This window comes from Larus michahellis, chromosome 3 (assembly GCF_964199755.1).
Source record: "Larus michahellis chromosome 3, bLarMic1.1, whole genome shotgun sequence".
NCBI lineage: Eukaryota > Metazoa > Chordata > Aves > Charadriiformes > Laridae > Larus > Larus michahellis.
In genome coordinates, this window is record NC_133898.1 from 40,570,975 (window position 1) to 40,592,563 (window position 21,589).

General features: G+C 37.4%; 1 protein-coding gene across 2 annotated transcripts in view; it reads right to left on the reverse strand.

Moving 5' to 3' along the window:
- Nucleotides 1–1,803: 1,803 nt before the first annotated feature.
- TTC27 (tetratricopeptide repeat domain 27) overlaps nt 1,804–21,589 on the reverse strand; it is a 134,706-nt gene continuing 114,920 nt past the window's right edge. For both annotated transcript variants that reach the window (XM_074579863.1, XM_074579865.1), the window contains exons 16-21: nt 21,024–21,076; nt 16,330–16,495; nt 10,025–10,222; nt 6,202–6,313; nt 5,510–5,610; nt 1,804–2,048 (exon numbers count right to left, since the gene is read on the reverse strand). In XM_074579863.1, the coding sequence (XP_074435964.1) occupies nt 1,926–2,048; nt 5,510–5,610; nt 6,202–6,313; nt 10,025–10,222; nt 16,330–16,495; nt 21,024–21,076 (753 nt within the window). In that variant the 3' untranslated portion in view covers nt 1,804–1,925. The remainder of the gene's footprint in view (nt 2,049–5,509; nt 5,611–6,201; nt 6,314–10,024; nt 10,223–16,329; nt 16,496–21,023; nt 21,077–21,589) is intronic.

Consider the following 21,589-nt stretch of genomic DNA (forward strand, 5'->3'; position numbering starts at 1 on the left):
CCCACCTAGCGTTATTAAATGCTAGGCAGAAGCCATTTACACAAAAATAAATGTGGCTTCATGTTCTGCACCTCCAAACTTCAGTTATAAAAGTGTCTCAGACTTAATGGAAATTATTTTCTTTTAAATCAAGACAACTAAATTCAAGTTTCATGTTTTCAAGTTGATAGTGGGCTATAATTCTGGTTTAAAGTTTGCCGTAAGATCACAAGAAAAATGGGAGATTTTTCTCCCACCAAACGATTCTACACCTAAACCCTTTCTTCCCAATAAAATATAGTGCTGGGAACCAAATCATAGTTTTAAAGATTTTTTTCTTTTCCTTTGTGAATAAGGTAAATCATATCAAAAATATAATTACAAAAAGATAGTAATGGTGGGAGTCTGTCACAAAACTCAGCCTGTTTTTTTCAGTCAGGTGGAACCCTCACTATTCATAGGAGCAAAATGGGAGTAGCTCCAGCAAGTTCACTCTGCGCAAACTTTAATGCCTCCTCCCTTTCTGGGCCATTTCAATGAGGAAGTGCTTTGGAGCCAGCTCTCCTTCACTAGCAGGTAAACCCTTTGTTAAGACAATAATTTTTGTGGGAACCTCATGTTGAAATACCGGCAGCAAATAATTTCTTCTCCTTTCTAAGAAGCTTTACAAGGATACAAAACTTTACAAAGGCAACAAGATGGTTTCCCCCTTTGCACACCAAAATAACACGCTTTTACTGCTGCTTCAAAGCCAATTAATTCTTTGGTTTCCTTTTACCTTCTGACTGTCTCTTCAGGGACAGTGTTATTGCCATTTAGTAACAGTATCGTTTTAATGACTGTATCACAGATGGTGCATACCCAGAATACAGATAACCACATTTGTAGAGACTGTATCGTTCTCATATCGAAGAAAGAGACAAAATCATGATGAGTGAGAAAATATTTTACATAGGTTTCTGGAAAACCATGAAAAAAACCCCTGTTTTAAGAGAAGTTGCAGCAAAGATGCTTAAAAATGAAATAATGCAAAATAGTCGATATGAAAATAACTTACTGAGGTCTAGTTAGATGTAAATATTTTAGATTAGATTGCCGTTTTATTGCTGCTTCAGCGGGGGGAAACCCCCAAGCCTGTAAAAGGCCCAAATGAAGCGCTAGACTATTGCCCATGGGACACAGGTTATGTATTTTTGAATAAAATAATACTGCTTCAAGTAATAACTGTTTGTATAATCCTAATGCAACAAACACCCTGCTACTTTGATTGCATTGCAAGCATAACAAAAAAGACTAAATTCTTACTCTGGGGACCCAACTCGTACTCCCCTGTAAGCAATTAACACTGAATTAAAATCGGAAAGTGCCTGACGACCTAGTGAGCCACCTCAGGCCTATGGGCAGCTCCCCGGTGCCCACACAGCTCCCCGCCATGACAGCCTGCCCTCACCTCAGCTCCCCGGCGCTGACAGGCCGGCCTTACAGCTCCTCTGATTGGCCAGCGGCAGACAGACGCTGCCTCTGACTGGCTGTGTGCCTGCCTGGTAGAGCGCGACAGGCTGGGCCCAGCTCCCGCCTCTGCCGGGTGCTTGTCCATCTCCTTCCGCCATGGCGCCTCTCCCGCCCCCCGGCTCGCGACACTGGTGGGGCATCCCAGCCAGCCAGAACTAATCCTCAATAATCGCCTTATACATACAACTAGGTCTGTTCCAGAAAACCTGGACTTGAAGAACCAAAACACGCAACTTCGTAAGGCAGTGAGAGCAGATACGAGTCTTAAAAAGCAGCCTGAACTCTGAAGAAAGCCAACCACAAGACCAGCACTGCACAGAAAAATGTTTATTGAGAGTGTTGTTGCATTAGAATTGTTACCATCTCATCAGCAAAAGCTGTGGCAAAAGAAACATGTCATTATTGTTTTCCTGTCATGAAATCCAGTCCGTATGTCAGCACTGGTCTCTCAGCTGGTTGCTCAGTTCCTGAAGCTCAGCAATCGTGTTGTCCATGGTTGTCACCTCATCAGCTATCTCACTGTGAACCTCATTACTTGTTACATCTACAAAAAGTTGCTGCATGACAAAAAGAAACACATTATTTTAAAATAGGTAATAGAACAGAACAGACACAGAATAAAACAGTTTCTCTGTTTCTGCGTAGAGACAGAATACAGAAAGCTCATCACCACTATCCTGCCTTTCCTATTTTTGGTACCTATGATGGAATCTCTTTCTTTAAAAAGTCAATTTCGTGGCTAATCATAGAATTGCCTAGATTGGAAGAGACCTTTCAGATCATCTAGTCCAACCATCAACCTAACACTGACAAAACCCATCACTAAACCATAATAATAAACAAAAGGTGCATATATCTCTATGTATACATACACACACACACACACACTTATGTAGATGTGTGGTCTGTGCCACACGCTTGTTATTTTGCCAAAGGGGCTGAATCCTCCTGTGGATGCTGGGTTTCTGCTCTGACTTGACTGCCTACGCTAACTCCTAATCCCATCAAAAGTGAAGGACTTCACCATGAAATTCAAATTAGAAGACGATCTCACTGTCACTACAGTTTACAAACCCACCTGCTGATAAATTAGTAGTTGTGTAGTAGTTGAATTTTAATGGCCAGTTTTCCCAGTGTCATATTCTGTTGCGTCATTTTCTCCAAAACCCCAAATAAACATATTTTAACATGTGGTGTTAAGACATGCGTGGGTGGAGACGTTAATCTGTGTGTAATTAAGTTATACAAGAGAAAACAAAACACTACAGAGTAATAAAAATAGTTTGTTCTTAAAGACCTTAAGACATTAACAAAACCACAAAGCAGCTACATTATGAGCAATCATAATCTTCACGTATTTACAGGGAAACCAAGGGAGAGGAATGCTAAAAGACTTGTCTAAAGCCTTGAGATATGCAAGCTCTGACTGGAGCTTTGTGTGTGCTGCACCAGAACATGTTGGTATTGCAAGACCTGTCATTTGACTCAAGTAATACGGCAGCTGTGTGAGGTACCACTCCACAGAAATATGGTGGTGGTGGTGGTGGACCAAAACATATGTTTTCCCTTTATTATGTAAAGGGAGAGTGATTCACACTTCATTTGACACAAATAAAAAGCCTACATTTAGAGACAAAAACAAATCAAGAAAACAAAAGTTGCTCTGGAATACATCTGTACATCATTATATCATCAAAGTATAATGGGACAATACAGATACGTATATAAACAAAAATGTACTTAGAAGGCCTGAACCGAGGTCTTCAATGTGCCTTAGAACAGTGTTGTCACTGAACAAAGGAACATCTTACACAAAAATAGGAACATGTTCCTGCTACAAGTACAGAAACTTTTCTGACTTCCAGCCCAAAAACCTCACACTAGGAATGTGACAGAAAAGTTTGGTTCTTTCTGGCTAAGACAGCTAAATAAATCAGGATGATATAATTAATTGTTCATTATTTTTTTTCACACAGTTGAAGAGATCTATTCAACTAGATGCAGCCTGGGGAAGTCTCACGCGCCATCATTCTTTGGGCTTTGTGCCCCATGTTTCCCCACAACAGTACACACATTTCATGCCTTTACGATACAGCTCCATGACCTTTCTCCTTTTTGGAGACCCCACCTGTCAGATCCAAATGATGCATGGGGGCAAGGAGCAATAGAAAGCCCACTACGCTATTTGCCAGAGCGTGCGACTGCCCAGAAGGCTCTGTACAGAAAGGAACCCATTAACAACATATTTTTGAGTTGCAGCCTTCAGCAGAATGTGGGTGAATCATGAATCCAGCACAACACATGAGCTGGAATGTCAGAGATGGAGATTCCAGGAAAAGGCGAGAAGTCCGAGAAGTGACGTTGTTTCACCTGTACAAAAACTAACGACTTGTTCTAATTGCATGTCCTAACAACATATTTTTTGGAATTTCATCTTTTAAAAGTTACTTTCACTGCTCCTTTTTTCCTTCTGAAATCTTAACTACCGAGTCTGCTCTTAGACCATTGTTTTAACTGCTTTTCTCTGTTAAAAGGAAAAAAAACCCCACACTGGTATTGACTCACAAGGCAGCAAAAAGAGATGCTGCAGTCAAGCTTGGACAGGCATAAACAGTGCTAAACTTCTTACAGAAGATGGATGAGTTTTTAAACCACAACGCACTTTGGAAACTCAATATGACTTCAAATTAAAAATAAGATGGCATCTTGGAAAGTATGCAAAAACAGTGAGGTCACACCAATGGCTTTATCTCTAACACGTCAGTTTTCTCAGAAGTGCCATAGAACTTAGCGGCACCATTATCTGCCGATAATAGTGATGTTCATTTAATTAGTGCCCTCAGGAATTAAGAATACAATTTACTAGACTCAACTATTTTTAATCTTTCAGACACTGGATGATCTTGCATAATATAAACCACCTGTACTTGCATTTATATCATTTATGTCAAGTAGTCTTGCTTTCTCTCTACAGTCATACTCAGTCTACACACTTTTTTTTTTAAAACCATTTTGTGAATCACAACAAAACATACATGTTGTGGCTTTTTTCACCACATTCCAAAGACTTATGTATGCTGGTATCTAAAAGCAGAGTTATGGAGCTAGCTTGTGTCTGCTTATACAACTTTCCTAGGCTTTTATCCTTAAAATTATAGGATTTGAAAGAGAGCAAGACAATTTTAGCACACTGATGACGGATCAACACGTTGTAACACAAGCACACGTATTATAAAACTTATGCTCTGTAATTCACATTTACTAAACCCCCCACACAGCCAGCAAGAATACTTCTTTAAGACATTAAGTGTGTTTTGAATAAAAACATATTCCAGATCAGTCTTCAGTTAAACAATGGCTGTGTCTCATGTTGTCAGATGACGGGTAAAATTAGGATAATAATGGTGCAGAAACAGACTCGGTTCTTTGGGTGCCTGGCTATGGAGGCACAACTCCAAAACCAAAACATGATTCAAACATGGTATTTTCCAACGAATTAATATCTGAATTGGGAGGGTATCCACGAAAACCTTATTAAAAATTAGTTCTCTCTTTTAATAAATAACTCTGTTTTTAAAATACTTCAGGTGATGCAAAGTAGCCGTGACACATGTTAGTCCTTTCTGCAGGTTTACATCCATTCTTTCTGAGACTGCCCTGCTTCCCCCATGACTACTGACATAAGGAAGACGTCTTTGAAATGACTGATTTCTTCCAAACAGTCGAGTCTGTTTGCCCAAGATTTTAAGTAAAATTCTAACATAGTCTAAGAGATATCATCGACATTTTAGAGTAGTGGGTTTATTTCAGTCAAAGCCTAGCAGGAAGATCAGAAATAAAAGTCGTCTTAAACCTGGAATCCTTAACAGTGTACAGGTGAATATCCACCTGATGATGCACTGGGACAGGTAGGTATTATTTGATCTATAAATGACTCAAAACAGAGAAATGGTTTCTGGCAACAGAACAAAGGCTCCTAGCTTTCAAACAAAAATTCCTGCCTTTCAAACATTCCTACCTTTGCTTTGGATGACAAGCCACGTAAGTTGAGCCGAGCTGAAGAAAGTATCTGCAAAGCTTCCTGACGATTAGATTTGTTCTTGCTGCATTTTACAGCCACTAGAATCCAAACACAGAAGAAGAGGGCCCCAAAACAAAAAAGCATTACCTCTATGGCAATTATCTTTAAACAACATTGGATTAAAAATCTTGATACCTTCCATAGGTAATTTTTTAATGTAATATCCCCAAAAAGAAACACAAAGAAAAAGAATACCAAGTAATTTTGAGAATATAACTCTAAATCCAGCGGGTATATGTATCCTCCTTAATCATAAATATCACAGCAAGTGAATAGTCTTACTGACTCTAAGTTTTGTCCATCTGCTGGACAGCCTATTAAACTTACATGATGATTTGAGGACTGAGATGAACTACAGATGATTTCCACTTGCATTATGGAATTGCTAGACCATGAAATTAATTGATTCCACGTTTATAAGTCATGTTTACTGACTCACCCAACACAATTTCTGCCTCATTCCAACCATATTTTTGTATGCACTATCAGGATGATGCTCTCTATTAGAGAACTCCCAATAGCAGGAATAAATATAATGGGTAAAGTATAATATTGTTTTGTTACTAAGCTTAATAAATATTTGCTACACTCTTCATGAATAATGAAAGTTCTTTTCAGGTAGAACATACCATGTGCAATCTCTATGGCTCCTTTCACCACTTCCTTAAAAGACGAAACATCTTTCTCCCAATCACTTGATTGAATTTCACACTTATGTGCCTTAGTGAGACACTGCAGTGACTGCAAGGAGGAAAAAAAGTGATCAGTATGTGAGAAAACAAACTAGGAGATCATTTAGTTTTAAGTATCTATGAAATGAATGCTTAATCAAGAAAATGGATGTATCTTTACTATGCTTGATTTCCTGTGAGTTGGAGTAGCGTCCTTCTCTGCAATGGTAAGCACCAGCTGTAACACAGATGTTCTTCACCAATATTGCTTTTCAAGTATGAGAGTCATATAAAGTAACATGTGTCTAATTTTTATCTTTTAAAAATCTGTCTAGACTGATGGACGTGACCCATGTTTGCCAAGTCATCATAATTAAATGCACATGAAAAAGGGAAAAATACTTGTACTCACACTTTGAACAGCAATTTTGTACCTAAAAAATTTATAACTGAATACATCAAAGCTTTCTTTCTGTATATGTATTCTTGGCAAATAATGTATTTTACAGACATAGCTATTAGCTGCCATACTGCTCTGGTTCACAGTGTGAACAGGAAAAATAAATGTAAACAATATGGAAGGAGGGTCCCATTAAGGAAAAAAAACCATGAAAAATTTAAGCAGAAGAAATTAAGTTTTGCTTTTGAATTTTGTTTTCTTTCTACAGCATCAGAAACACAAAACAAATACATGCCAGAAGTTACATGGCTTGGTTCAATGCCAACTCTTCAAGAGTTTAGATATCATATAAAGGAATAAAAAACTTTCAGTGCAGGACATGTACATGAGTGCAATAAAGACTTCTGATCGCTGAACAAATACAGATTAAATTTGAGGGTCATCACCCCAGAAGCTTCTATGTTCTCTCTCCCACCGGAATTCCAGTCATTATGGCACAGCTGACTGAAGTGCTTGTGCTGCTGTGAATTGCAGTAAAGGCATATTAAGTCAAATCAGAGCAAATTTTTTCATAATAACTTAGGTTATAATTGGCAGTAGTTCTGGCCAGCAGAAGCAAGAACTTCCAAGAGAAGGAACAACAGTTTTTACAACAGTCTGATTTCAGTCTGCACACGTCTCAGTCAGAGCAGCAAATTAGGGGGGTTTTGCTGACAGATGTCAGGGAGGGGAAAGAATTCAAAGCCTTGTGGGCTCTTTGTTTGCACTTCTGGAACCTGGATTTATCCTGGAAGGAAACAGTTATGAGCTGGGGAAAGTTCAAGGGACAGAAGGGTTTCATAGCCTGGGTATGGATCAGCAGGAAGCTTGAAGGATGGAAAGATTCCTCAGTGGGAAAGGGGTGGACTGGACTGTGTTCAGCAAAGAATGAAGTACTGAATGAAGTGGGAGGTTAGATACATAAAAGTGTAAGAGTAAATGTATGCTAAACTAAAGAGAAAAAAGCACAAGCGGAACACTTTGATAGTAACTTGTATACCCTGCCTGACTTTGATTCAATTCACAATGTGCCGTTGTGAATTGTAATTGTAGACTCTAGTGATTCATGGCATCAGATGCAGCAGCAGAAGCAGAAAGGTAAAAAAAACCCAACAACCAACTCACTCTTTACAATAGCCAGACATACAAGATTTTTCTTTCAAATGCAATGTTAGGAAGAAAATTGGTTAAATATAATCAAATCTGCACTAAATAAGGTATTACATTATGGAATAAAGATCAAGCCCTTCTTTTGTAAGGAGGTACATGATACTATGATAGAGTGTAATGATAGGACATAGGGTAACAGCCTCAAACTGAAGGAGGGTAGATTTAGATTAGCTATCAGGAAGAAATTCTTTACGGTAAGGGTGGTGAGGCACTGGAACAGGTTGCCCAGGGAAGTTGTGGCTGCCCCATCCATGGAAGTGTTCAAGGCCAGGCTGGATGCAGCTTTGAGCAGCCTGGTCTAGTGGGAGGTGTCCCTGCCCATGGCAGGGGGGTTGGAACTAGATGATCTTTAAGGTCCCTTCCAACCCAAACCATTCTGGGACTCTGTGATCTGTTCCAATCTCTCTGTCCTGTGATGCCGCAATATAGTAAATAATGTCCTTTCAGAATTCATTGACCTTTTGCATAATAAATGTGGGTGGAAAACTGCAACGATACATCTTGAATTTTTCTACAGATAGTTATATTTACTTAATATCTGACTGACACATGATGGTGCTTGTGGCGGTGAAGGCAATAAATACTGTTTTTAACATTTTTACTTTATAATATGATATCAGTAAAGCTACCAGTGATTATCTACTGTGCTGTAAATTAATTTTTACACTGTAAATTAATATATGCTGTGTCTGTAGGCAGTTTTGCTCTTTCATGATCTATATCTATGGTACCATCGTACCAGGATACTTGGATACACACGTAAGCATACCTTAAGAATTTATAAACATCATTCCATTTTGCAGGGCAAGCTAGACCGTGTGTTCCACAACCAGCCTGATTAGGAAACACAGTTAAACTCCTGTCTACTCTACAAATTGAAACCATGTTTTTAACTGGGTTAGTGAAAAATACTGTGATGTAACCAGATTCTGAAATGATTACATTTATAGTATAGACAGGGCTCTGCTACTTCGCATGTCTGAGTAAGAATTTGAGGATACATTACAGGATATTGCAGTGTCTGTATTTCTGAATACTAAATAGGCCAAAACTCTTTTATTGTTCAGCTGTAAAGAAAAACAGGGAAGGAAAAAAGGGAGGAATTGGAGTTATAATGGACACCAGCAATGAATAAGCAAGGCATTTCACAGGGCAAAGCGTAAAGAGGAAGACAATAAGCAAGGCCCAAATAATTATAAGTTTAACCCCACTGGCATACAATTTGTAGGCCCAACCATCTGCATAATATGCTTGACATCAAGTGACAAGCAATCCTCCAGACTGACATTTTTGCCCAGGCCAAAGTTGTACCCCCATTAAGAAACATATACTGAATACTGACCACATGGTATTTTCAGCTTCAGTGAAGATCTGATAACCCCTAAGCATTTTTGGAGTGGGCAAGGATATTTGAATTTTGGAAAGTTAATACCAAATGCAAAGCCCACTTCAGCATACAACAAAGTAAACACTCCTAGCAACGCAGAGTGGCTATTTTGGAAATACAATCAACTCAATTACCTGGGAAGTGATAGGAACAAGAGATGGAAGTCAACACAGCAAAACGAGAGACGGGTAAAGAGAAACCAATGGTTCAATAGACTAAGAATTAAATAGTGTTATTTCGTTCCATTTTAAGCTAAGTAAGGACAAAGCATTTTTACTCTGGGAACTCTAACTGTGGTATAGACTATGTTAAATGATTGCAAAGAAGAATATAGATGGCTGATGATGCCACTGGGTCATGCTATTAAGATCCACTTTTTTCCAGAAGCTGCAATATCTTGTCTTCAGAATCAAAGATTCCAATTAAAACAAATAACACCACCACCATTAAATTATAGCCACTGGATTGCTGACAAGAAAAGTTTCAGAATACAAATCCAAGACAATGCACATATGCTGTAATAGGATGTTTTAAAATGAAATACTGATAAGAGATTTTTTTTAAAATAAAAAAAACCATTGATGTAAACCATCCTGCTCCTGTTAGATAATAAAAACGTGTGCTGTAAGAACGTGAAAAACACAACATAAGCTTATAGAAACACTAAAGCAAAACATGTCTGGAACAAGAGCATGTCTTACGATAGCACTACAGTTTGTTAGAGAGCAGATGGTTTGTACCAGAAATGTATATCCATGAAAACCTATACCTCACAAGACGCTTACCTTTTCAATATCTTCAGCACTATCATTCTGTCCATTTCCATACAGTCGGGCATAAAGTCTCCAGATCTCCCCATCATTTGTCACTCGTGAAGTCACTCTGCCCAACAGCTCTTGCAATTTCCCCTTCAATCCACTCGCTACCTCTCCAGTGCGATCTGCCATACCATCCACGACCGCTCTGACCAGAATAGCCAGCACCTTAAAAAAGCACCAGGAGAGAGCTTTTATTTCGGCTCAAATCAACAACCGAATATATAATGGTTATCTCTAATTTATGGAGTCTATTAATGATTCAGGAAAATACAAATATAGTACCATATGACAACTATAGAATTTACAAAGACATACATTATTAAGGGAGTAATTCAACTAATTTAAACCACATTTGTAAGATTCTATGGTTGGTGAAGATAAAGATGCCAAAGAGCTCAGATAGCAATTTGGGCTACCAGGACAGACTAGTGTGAAAGACAATGGTACAGGAAATTGTGACAGTGTCCCAAAGATATTTTCACCTTATAGTATCATTATAAAAAGATCAGTAAACAGGCTGAACCAGATTAATTCAGGTAACGGAAGACACTGTTGTTTACAGGACCTCTATTTAACTACCTGCAGAAACTGAAAGATGTATAGTGGATGAGATTAAACTGGAAGGCCACTGAATGCTACTCTGCAAAACTCTGTGTTTAATGCACTACTGGTGCACTAAACTTTTTACAATCAAACTTTTTACAAGTAGTCACATAATGGCTGTACTTTCTGAGTCATCGGCTTGAGAATGTGGGATCTGACCTGCAAAAATGCTGAGCACGTACAGCTGCTGGTGAACTCAATGCAAGTTGGGCTGTGCATGTATGAAATGCTACATAATACCAAGTGTCCCAGAAAAAAAAACATGAGCCTTCGTGTCCCAAACCGGATGCTGAAAATTAGAAAACAGTTTCACTGTGCCTCAATTACCTCTCAATAAAATGAGAAACACCAAATGCAGATTAAGACATGGGATCATATGGTGAATTAGAAGAAAATAAAACCCATAAAAGCTGTGGCTTATTAAGTGAGAACTACCTGTTCAGTGTAGCGCATAAGACACATAGAGTGGGGAAGAAATAATGATAAAACAAAATGGAACTCTCATACGGCTTGCATTCAAGATAGGCCAGTAAAGGGTATACAAATTCATGCTGGTACTTCCTAACTTGCGACGCTATCATTTGGCAACTTTAATGCTTCAACATTTTTGTCCATGTGATATTAATACTCACGATGAAATCACATTAATAGCAATAGTAGTATCGAGACGGTAATAAAACCGGTTTCAAAGATGTGAATAGCCCCGAACCACACAAATATATCACTACTCTAGTAAAAGTAGGACAGAGGTGCATCCTCACAAACCAAGATATAGTTCACTGGCAGAAAGTAATGCAAAAATTATGACAGTATCAAAGTATATTACACTTAAAATAAAAACATATGCAGTTCAGTATTTGTGATACATTGCTTTCCTAAAACAACTTCGCTTCTATAGAATGACTCAATTAACATGCATCCCAAAAATTAATTAGTAAGTCTTATCAGATATAGGAAATCTTTGGCAAAAAACCCCAAATAAATCAAAATGGCTGATGCTGTTAGGAAATAAATCTATGTAACAGAATAAGTGAAAACAAATTATACATCTCCCTGGTATCTTTTCAGAATCAATATGAAATCATAATATCATCTGAACACCAGCTAAACAGCTCCCCCCTCCTCTTTCTCCCCAAACCTTAACAGTATAACCCTTATAAAATGATATGAGAAACTGGCTGTTCCTTCTTTTCTTTTCTGTTAAAGAGCTCAGATTTTCACTTAAGATAGTAGAAAATATGATCAAGTATTAATAGTCAAAAAGTTCTGAAATTCATATTGCATTCATGATTTGGAATCTAAGGGACTAAACCCCAGCATTAAATGAAGCAGGACTTCTATAATGATTTGCTAGGAAAATACCAGCAAGTATTGATATTTCCATTACTACAGCATTGTAATAAAAAACATAAAAGAGATGTAACAAGAAACTTTAAACTAATGTTAAACGTTCTCTTTTGAAAAGGAACTAGAACTGGTCCTGAGGATTCATACATACATGTATGACTACTCAATCAATTTTTCTCAGTTTAACAAAATTGTTACTCAAAGTCCAAAAATTTAGTTCACATTAATATCATGTATAGTTGTCAAGAGTTTTAAAGCCAATATTTTCTTTGCACATAAAAAAAAATCCAAACCAGTTTCCTCAGTCAGTAGGATTTAGCAACTGAAAAATTACCCATATTCCCATAGAGTTCAGGCTTTGCTTACACTTTTATCATAATAATCTATCTATTTTTTTTGTAATTCATCATGCAAGCTTTAGCACTACAGCAGCTAAAATAAAACTAGTGTGAAAGCCCGGATTAAAGGGTCCATTACACAGAAATGAATCATTAACGCTACTTGGCTGTGCCCAGTTGTTAAATAAAGCTATTTCAAATTGCAAGTGAATTATGATAATCATCCAAAAGCATCAGCAATGTAACACAGCTTTCCATTTTAGATGGTTGTCTTAAATGTTAACTTTTAATTTATATCCTTGAGAGATTTTAAACTGCCATACATACAAGACTACTAAAGCAATGCTCTGTTGCCCAGGATCCCACACAAGCAGTAGAGCTTTTTTTTTTTTAATGCCTTTTTTAATGAACTAGGCTCCATATGACCCCTGTGCAGAGAGTCCGTGCTTAGTGTGACATCACACCATCTGCGTTCCTCCTTCTCCTTTACTTTTGTTAATGATGTGTGTTTGCTAAAAACTGAACAAAAACCACCATTGGACAAAACTTTAGAGAGACAAACCCAATATTTTTTAAATGCTGTGTTTGCTATCACTTAATCTCAGTCCGCAACTGTTCTCCAAGCAGCTCCTTTCATATAAAAATTCGCTTGGTCAAACCATTTTTAGAAGCTTCACTAATACTAATCAAACTTGACAGCGCTCAAGCAAGAAGAGAACCCTCAGATAACAGATCCAAAATGACAAATCTACTGTCTATGAGCTCTCCCTTTGCCCCTCCCAAATTAAAGCTTTATAATAAAGACAATTGTCATTAGCGAGCTACTTAGAAGAAACAGAGCTCCAGAAGTTACTAATTCCTACCCTTCGTCCTCAAAATCCCCTTGGAACATGCTCTTGCAACCTTTTATTAGAAACAGTCAGGCAATACGAACCGCTGAAATGAGGGTGATATTTGATGGACAGGGTAACAGAAAAACGTTGCTAGATTCTCAAGAACACAGAATTGCAGAGAGAATTGCAGAATTGTAGAGTATTTGTCCATACTTCTGAATTCATATTCTTTGACAGCACAGGATGAAGATCTGGTTTCTGAAAGCAACATAGCAAAAGAGCTTTGCCACCCACAAAATAACTTTGTTATTCACAGACCTGCAGCTTTCCAAGTGAAAAAGACTACTTGCCTCCACAAACATGCAGGTGGTGCAAAGCAGTGCAGCACAAAGTTGCAGAAATCCTTCAGGTGTATTTACCGCCTCACTAGTAATTCAGAGGCTAAATTGATGACTACAACAGATAAGGCTTTATCCTCAAATCCTTTTTAGTGACTGATCTACTCTCTGAAACTACAGACAATTCATTGAGCCTTTATCTTTTACTATATAACATCTATATTAAAGGTTTTCAAGGTGTATTTTTCAGTAGATTAATGAACATTAAAAGGAATATGGAAATTTGAAGAATTTTAAGAACCAGTAAGGAAGGAATGTAAGAGGGCATGCTTATAACATTTAAGGGGAATACTAGAAAACTGAAACTTTTGAAAGTATGTCCTTTGCTGTAATCTCTTATTGCATCGTTGCTCATTTTTAAAAAGGCTTTCATCTTTTCCTTGTTCAATTCTGTCTGCAGAATCTGTAGATGCATATCTTCAAGTCTCACAATATCCTGATTTCAGAACCTTCGCCACAAGGATGACACCGTTAAATAACTAGAATAGCTTAGAAACAAAATTTCCCAATGTTGCATTCTGTACTCAGAAGTCTGGCACAAAAAGACAGCAATGTCCTAACAGAAATCACAGATGGAGATATGAATGCCTTACTGTTATTAGAAGAAATCAGTGATCTACAAATATGACTTCATACTATACTGAAATAAAAGAATCCGATGTAACGACACAAAGGAAGGACGTTTCAAATTATACATTCAATTGCACACTCTTAATTGATGCATTCAGTCTCATAAGCGGTGTTCTGCAACAATGATTATGCTAAAAGTGGTTAGTGATTGACTTTCTGTTTTCACAAAGAACTGAAATCAATGACTCAACTTGTTTCTTCCAGTCCCATGCATACTTATTTTTCTCAATTTTTAAATTTCTGCCTTCTTTCTCACCACTATATCACCTAACTTAGTAGTCTATCAACTAAAATCTACTATGACTCGAAATACTAAATATAACCTGAGAGAAGGTCATGGTCTCTTTTTGCATGGAAAAAGAAGTGTATGCTTCCACCTACCCATGTTCAGGACTTTACTTCGTTAAAATACAACTGCACAAGAGGGTTACAGAGCATCTCTATTTAAAACAGACCAGTTGGCAAATGGGAGAGGCTCAGAAATTACTGGTGAGCTTTGTAAACAATCTCAGCAGAAGCTTTTAGTTTTATGTGCTTTTTTTTTGTTTCATTATGGGAATACTCTTCTCTTCCTTGTACGATTATTGACTAAAGCCTTTCTGAAATTCTTTAATCAGGCTCTGAGGTTTTTTTTGGCCAACTAGTAAATCCTTCTAATTGAGGAAACTGTATTAGAAGTTATGATGAAACCTATAAAGCACTTTACATATCAGAAGCCAAAGTTAAAATCTGGATGCATAAAAAATAATATTTTCGATACATAGCATATATACACTTATGTAAAAATGATAAAAGTTGTATGGGAACAAGATGACAAGAGTTATACAACAAAAATAGAAATTTAGTGCAAGCAATATCCCCAAATACTTTAATAAAATATCCTACATACAATTTGTCAAAATATACTAATAGGAGTGTTTATTATCTCAAAGTATATAAAATGGACAAATACATGTAGAAAGTTCTATTCCTGGCCAGCTGTCAATCTGACTAAAATAATACAGTAGACCACCCCTAAAAATGTTATTTAAATTAACAATTGAGAAAAAAATTAATTAAAAAAGCCAATCATCTACAAGATGTTCCATGAATAGACTCACAAGCCCCACCAGTACCACAATACTGTAGCTGCCAAACACACTAATCTTTACCATAGACTATTTTCCATAGATACTTGTTAGTGCATAGAGAGTTTGAGACCTTTTAATGTTCAGCCATATCAAACCCAAAAGATTTCATTCATACTGAATGTTATCCTGTGGGTGGTTGGCTTTATAACAGTAAGGACTGTAGTCACATAAAATTTGATTTTAAAAAGTAAACTGAAAAGAGCTTTTAACATCCCCGCCCCCAGTGAACAAACGAGATGTTTCCGCAACCATAATTAATTCTATCTGTTCTCTCTCCTCATCACTCAGACTCCCAAGATCCAGGAAAGGTACTTTCAATCATTTTATGGGATAAGAAAAGAAACATACTCCTGGAATCAATGACCAGCAGCAGCTGGGTCCTCTTACCGTGGTACGACACACAAACTCCCTAAGAGCTCATAAGCTGTTCAACCAGATACAGTAATTTTGCAAAGGCTTTTGGAGGTGTTTCACTATTCTGCTTAAGGGATTCCTCGGCTTGCATTTCAGATTCACCTTGCCATTTCCACTGAGTATACAGAACCCTGCTCGGGTCAGGACCTGGTTTTAGGCAAGGTAACATCCCAGCTGAAGCTGTTAAAGTAGGCTCTCTGGATTTCATCCAGAGCGTACATTTACAAACATAGAAGGTAACTAAATTTAATTGAAGTACAGTGGAAGCTGACCAAAATATCTCCTTTATTTTTCTTTGTTTGAATTATTAAGAATCAATGTTCTGACTGTAATGCATTCCATCTATGAAACATAATTCACTTTCAAAGGCTCATTTGTGGAATCTGGTTTCCTTTTGTCCATTTTTATTTTAAACACTTAGTCTTACAGTCCAGATCTCAAAAAATTAAATGTCTTGCCCACATAACTTCACTGGTATGTGTACTATCATTACTCATACCATTACAGCAGAAATCTCTCCCTGTCTCACAAGAAAAATTAATGAACATATACGATGACTTAACACGAAAACTTCCCCACCTGCGTATCCTTGTACTTTTCTCTTAAGTCCATGAGCCGGTGATAAGCTTTAATTGCTTCTGAAAACTCTCCAACATCTGTACTGGTGAGAAGATAGTTCTCCCATATTTGCCAGTGCTCATAGTTGCACTTCAGAGCTTCTTGGAGGGTTCGAAATGCCTTGATTCTAATCAATAATAAAAAACGAGAATAGAAAAGAAGAGTCTATATAAAGATTTACTATAGAAGATTTCTATATTAAAATCAGCTGGCACTTTATCAACTAAAAAGCTGCTTATTTAAAAAATCAGGTTTAGAAAGCAGTGCAATGTAAAAGTTATTGTTCATAACTTACAATACTGATAATTCTTTAACCTCTCTTGCCAATTACTTTCTATCAGTTCACTCCACAATACGCTTTGTGGAGTCTGAACTAGGTGGTTTCTATGTTAGCTCTCATAATTACATTCTGACAAAAAATCATTGTAATTGTGCCATCTATGGCAATATTTTCTTTCCTGAATTTTTAACTGGAATCATGAGAAAACAATCTTACTCATGCTGCAGTTGTAACACATATTAAAAAATTAAAAATCACAGAGTTCATGGCAGATGCGGAATGATATTGACTCATTTCATCACACAAAGGAAGGTTACTTAACAATAACAGCTTTTTGTGATTTATTTTAAACATTTGCACGTGGTAAACATGCACACCCATTGCACAGAAGCCCATCATTTTCAACCATTTGTTTCTTATGTCAGCTGGAAGCTTTACTTATGCTCTCTGTTCCCTGACACTACACTGCTCAGTAGAAATGTGTCAGAGTGGCCCCAAATGCTATTAGTGTCCTTCACCAAAGGTGTTGCCCAGTGAACCATCTCATAGTGGCAGAAGAAAAAGGTGGACTGAATAATTCCTATAAAGTCACTGACAAGTCAGGAAGCATCTTTATTTTTTCATATGGATTCACTGCAGGCAACTCTGTACCACTCCCTTACTCAAGGCGAGCGTTAATGACCTTCTCTGCTAAGGAATGTAGAATCATCATAGAATCACAGAATGGTTAAGAGGTAGAAGGGACCTTAAAGATCATCTAGTTCCAACCCCCCTGCCATGGGCAGGGACACCTCCCACTAGACCAGGTTCCTCAAAGCCCCATCCAAACCGGCCTTGAACACTTCCAGGGATGGGGCATCCACAGCTTCTCTGGGCGACCTGCTCCAGGGACTCACCACCCTCACAGTAAAGAATGTCTTCCTAGTATCTGATCTAAATCTCCCCTCTTTCAGTTTAAAACTGTTACCCCTCGTCCTTTTGCTACACTCCCTGATAAAGGGTCCCTCTCCACCTTTTCTGTAGACAGTTTGTCCAAATCAAGAATACGGGCTGAAAGCAGCTGACCTACAGTTTACAGAGGTATGACCTCCTGCACAACATGCAATCAATGCTGCCAGAGAGGAGGCAGAAGGAGTAAGAAGTGCTAATGCAGTCTGAAGCATACGTTGGTAAGGTTTGGGTGCCTGCTGTTCAAAGCGTTAAAACGTACTGCCAAGAGTTTCAATAAATTTGATACTTTAAAAAAAGCTTTGCTAGACAATCACAGTGATACCGTTCTTAGGACTTCAAGAAACTAAAGCTTACTCTCAGCTGGACACTCATGATATCTAGAAAAAATACAAAGGAATAAATAACTTTAAATGAAAACTTGAAACAGAGTTTTCCCAGGCTGGTAAAACTCTTCTTTGGGGAGGTATGACAATAAATCTCTTCTTAATAAAGATCGTATAAGGATGCCTTGTTTTCAAAATTTATAGTTCACTTGCTCTATTGCTTGAGTAAGTTGCTAAAAATGCTGTCTCTAAAGAAAGACAGCTCAAAGAAATTGTTGGTTGAGTTTCAAAAAGAGGATCCAGGGGAGTGTAAATATCCCAGCCAGGAAAAGGGAGTATCTAACGAGTGGATCAGGCCATTAAAAGTTTGGAATGGCTGGGTCAGGGAAAAATGTAAATAACTGCCAATCTAAGCCCATAGTATTATAAGAGTTACCAAATACACGTGAAGAGAGCTGACTGATAGAGCAAAATTATTGAAGGAAACCAGGTCATTTGGCATGGTTACAGCAGAATAGTCCACCCGTAGGATTTTCCCATGTTCACTCCCCTTTTCTCTCTCTTCTGATATATGTGATGCTGCCGAGTAAATGTACTAACAGTTGGGTCTCCTCCACTGTTAACAGTCCTAGTAAGGGATTTCAGATCCTGATTTTGATAGATTATATTAGAAAAGCACAGAGACCTGCTCCTTCCTCTGTGGATTTTGCTACAATGGAAGCTGGGATGTGCCACAGCTCTCTGATAGGCTGGAAGATGCTCTTGCTGACTGATGTACCCCAATCACCTTGAAAAACTGTTTCTGAAACTGGTCTTCAACATCTGCAGGATTAGCCTGTATGATACCCCCCATCTTCTCAAAACAGTTAATAAGTTATCAGGAGGGCAGATGCCAATCAGATGGAACTGTGAAATGTAGCCAAGATACCAGAGGGATGGGACGGAAATTGTATTCCTCAAATCATCATCCTTGCTATGCTAATAAAGTCCTCTTAATAAATCATATAACGATGGAGTATCCTTAACCAGGGCAACAGTTAAACCAATTCATATCCAAACAGGAAACTAGTGCAACATCCTGTCTTGGAAACCAGGAATCTTTCACCCAAAGGACAGAGGGCCAGTCCCAGTTTGTTCTGAGAAATATGAGATCTAGATTTCAAAGGCCTCCTGGCACCCAGAGAAGTTCTTCTGGTAAACTGAAGAGTAGAGGCTGTTTTCATCACAATTAATTTTTCTGGAGGAAATTCAGAATACACAAAACTTGTGGACTCTTAAAAAAACAAACAAATCGAAAAAACAACAAAACCCCTTTCATTTGGGTGTCAGCAAGTTGTTTGCATACACTTTTCAAAAAGACTTACACATTTTATATTTGTCTGTTGTTTGAGACTCCACTAAGCCTTACCCAAATGCACTATCCTTGGGTGGGACTGATTTAAGAGCCTGGTTGAAGTAAAGCTTGATTTTGATGAGGGAGCAAAAGAAAACAATTAACTTAAATATCTTAGTATTGTTTTCCTTTTTTTAACCCTCCCTCCACTTCCCCCCCCACCCCAGCAATTCTTAAAATAAGAATTTACACTTTCAGCACCGCTCGGCCCCCCAAAATAAACTACATGAAGTGTAGTATTACAGAAATCCTCTGTTTTGAGAGTTGGTTAAGCTAACTCACACACTGTCTTGATTTATAAGTGACTACGCCAATAATCAAAGAAGTTGTTATTCGACAGCAAATACAGGCCACACTCAGCTATCAGCATGTAAAACAGACTTAAGATTTCCTGTACACATACCCTTCTCCCACATGATTCCTGTGGAAAAAAAACCTGAGAATCATGCCCCTCTTTACTGCTTTTGATAGAATATCAAATAGGTCTCAAGTTCTGTATGTATTTAGCGTGTTAAATCACAAGAGTAGATTAACAATAATAAAATAAAATTAAACCAATAAAGTGAAACTAATCACTCAGTGTGATTAGCACTACTCAGCCTTGTAGTAGATGAACAGACAGAAAAACTATTTTGATCGAACATACTTTTCTGAAACAAGCCAGTACACTGAGCATCTGACATACTCTTTTGAACTTTATGCACAAGAAGGAGCAATATATCACACACAGTCTAAGTCAAAAAATTGGGCATTCTCAAGGCATTACTGAAGAAGAAAGGAACTATTGAAAAGGTAAGAGCAGCTCTTGATTTCTATTACGTTTTAGTCTTGAGTAGTTATTCTAGCCTTCATTTTCTCTTCCCTCCTGCTCCCATTAGAATATCAAACCACCTGTTGAATTCTTTTGTTATCACTTCCCACATTTCCTTTGTATGTTTATCAATTTACCCTTTTATGTAAATTTACTATTCTTTTTCTCTTTTTTAGTTTGCCTCTTGTCTGCATAACCATATAAATTGGTGTCAGATTTTGAGTAAGGTTTTTAAAAATTTATCTTATTCTTTTGTTTCATTCTTTGGGGACAAGTTATAATGTGAAAATTCTTCTTAAATATTAAGTTCTTTCAGGTATTCTGTGTCTACAAGTAACTTTTATTACATTGAGTTGAAATATAGAACAAGAAAGGCAGTCCATTTAGGTCAAAGCTTCTTGTACTAATGCTTAATTTGGAGGGAAAAGAACAAGTGATCTATTATGTGTGTAGATCTCTATCTGCTTCTGTAATATAAAAAATAAACTGCCTGTTTTTCCCTTAAATCTACTGAGATGAATGTAGCATGAATTGACATGGGTCTAAACATATAGTTTGCTTGAAATGGACATATCTTTTAAACTTCATATTCAAATTACTTTCCAACTTTAATATGAATTTTTTTGCACTGGTTGTACTTACTACATCATAAATACTTTTAACAAGAAAAAAAGCTTAGGGTGAGAGGTTGCTACTTTTATAAAGCTTACAAAACTATTTCCGCCAAAATGAAAGAATTTATCAATGACCCAACCTGGGAGAGAGAACTGAAGCGATAAGACTTACAAAAAATGAGGCAACCAGACTGTAAGAATAAAAAAAGCTCTATGTCAAAAAAAGGAAGTCCCAATTATTTATTTCAGAAGCAGTATCTTCTAATGCTTTTGAAGTACTTACTTCTGTTTTAATCTGATATAAGCAGTTGATAAATTGTTCCAGGCCTCAGCATTCTGTAATGATAAAAGGAGAAACACCAAAAAAATTATTCACTTATATTATGCTTACTTCATTAAACTATGTAAATAAAACTACTGTGAAATATCATCGATTTTGCTAATCACACATATTAACACATATTTTCTACAAGGCAGTCAAAATATTACACTGAAATAGAAAATGTTATATTAAAATAGAAATACATAAATAACTATTACTGACTACAGCACCGATCGGGTATATAAATATCAATTAAGTGCCTTCTGGTTGGAATACACTAAGGCAGCTCTTGCCTTCAGTTTAAACTGTAAATAGGCATCCTCTTCTGGATCTAGCTGGGATGGCTGGAGAGGTCAGTGCTCTCAGCAGCTCATCACTTCTCACTAGCTGGAAGCTACCTACCTGCACCGCTCTGTTAGTGGAAAAAATGATCCGACTGTCCCCTAATGCACCTCAGGCGAAACTAACAGGGTTAGTTCCAACAGCGCCTATCAACTGGTTTAGCTGAAAAGGATCACAGAGTGCTC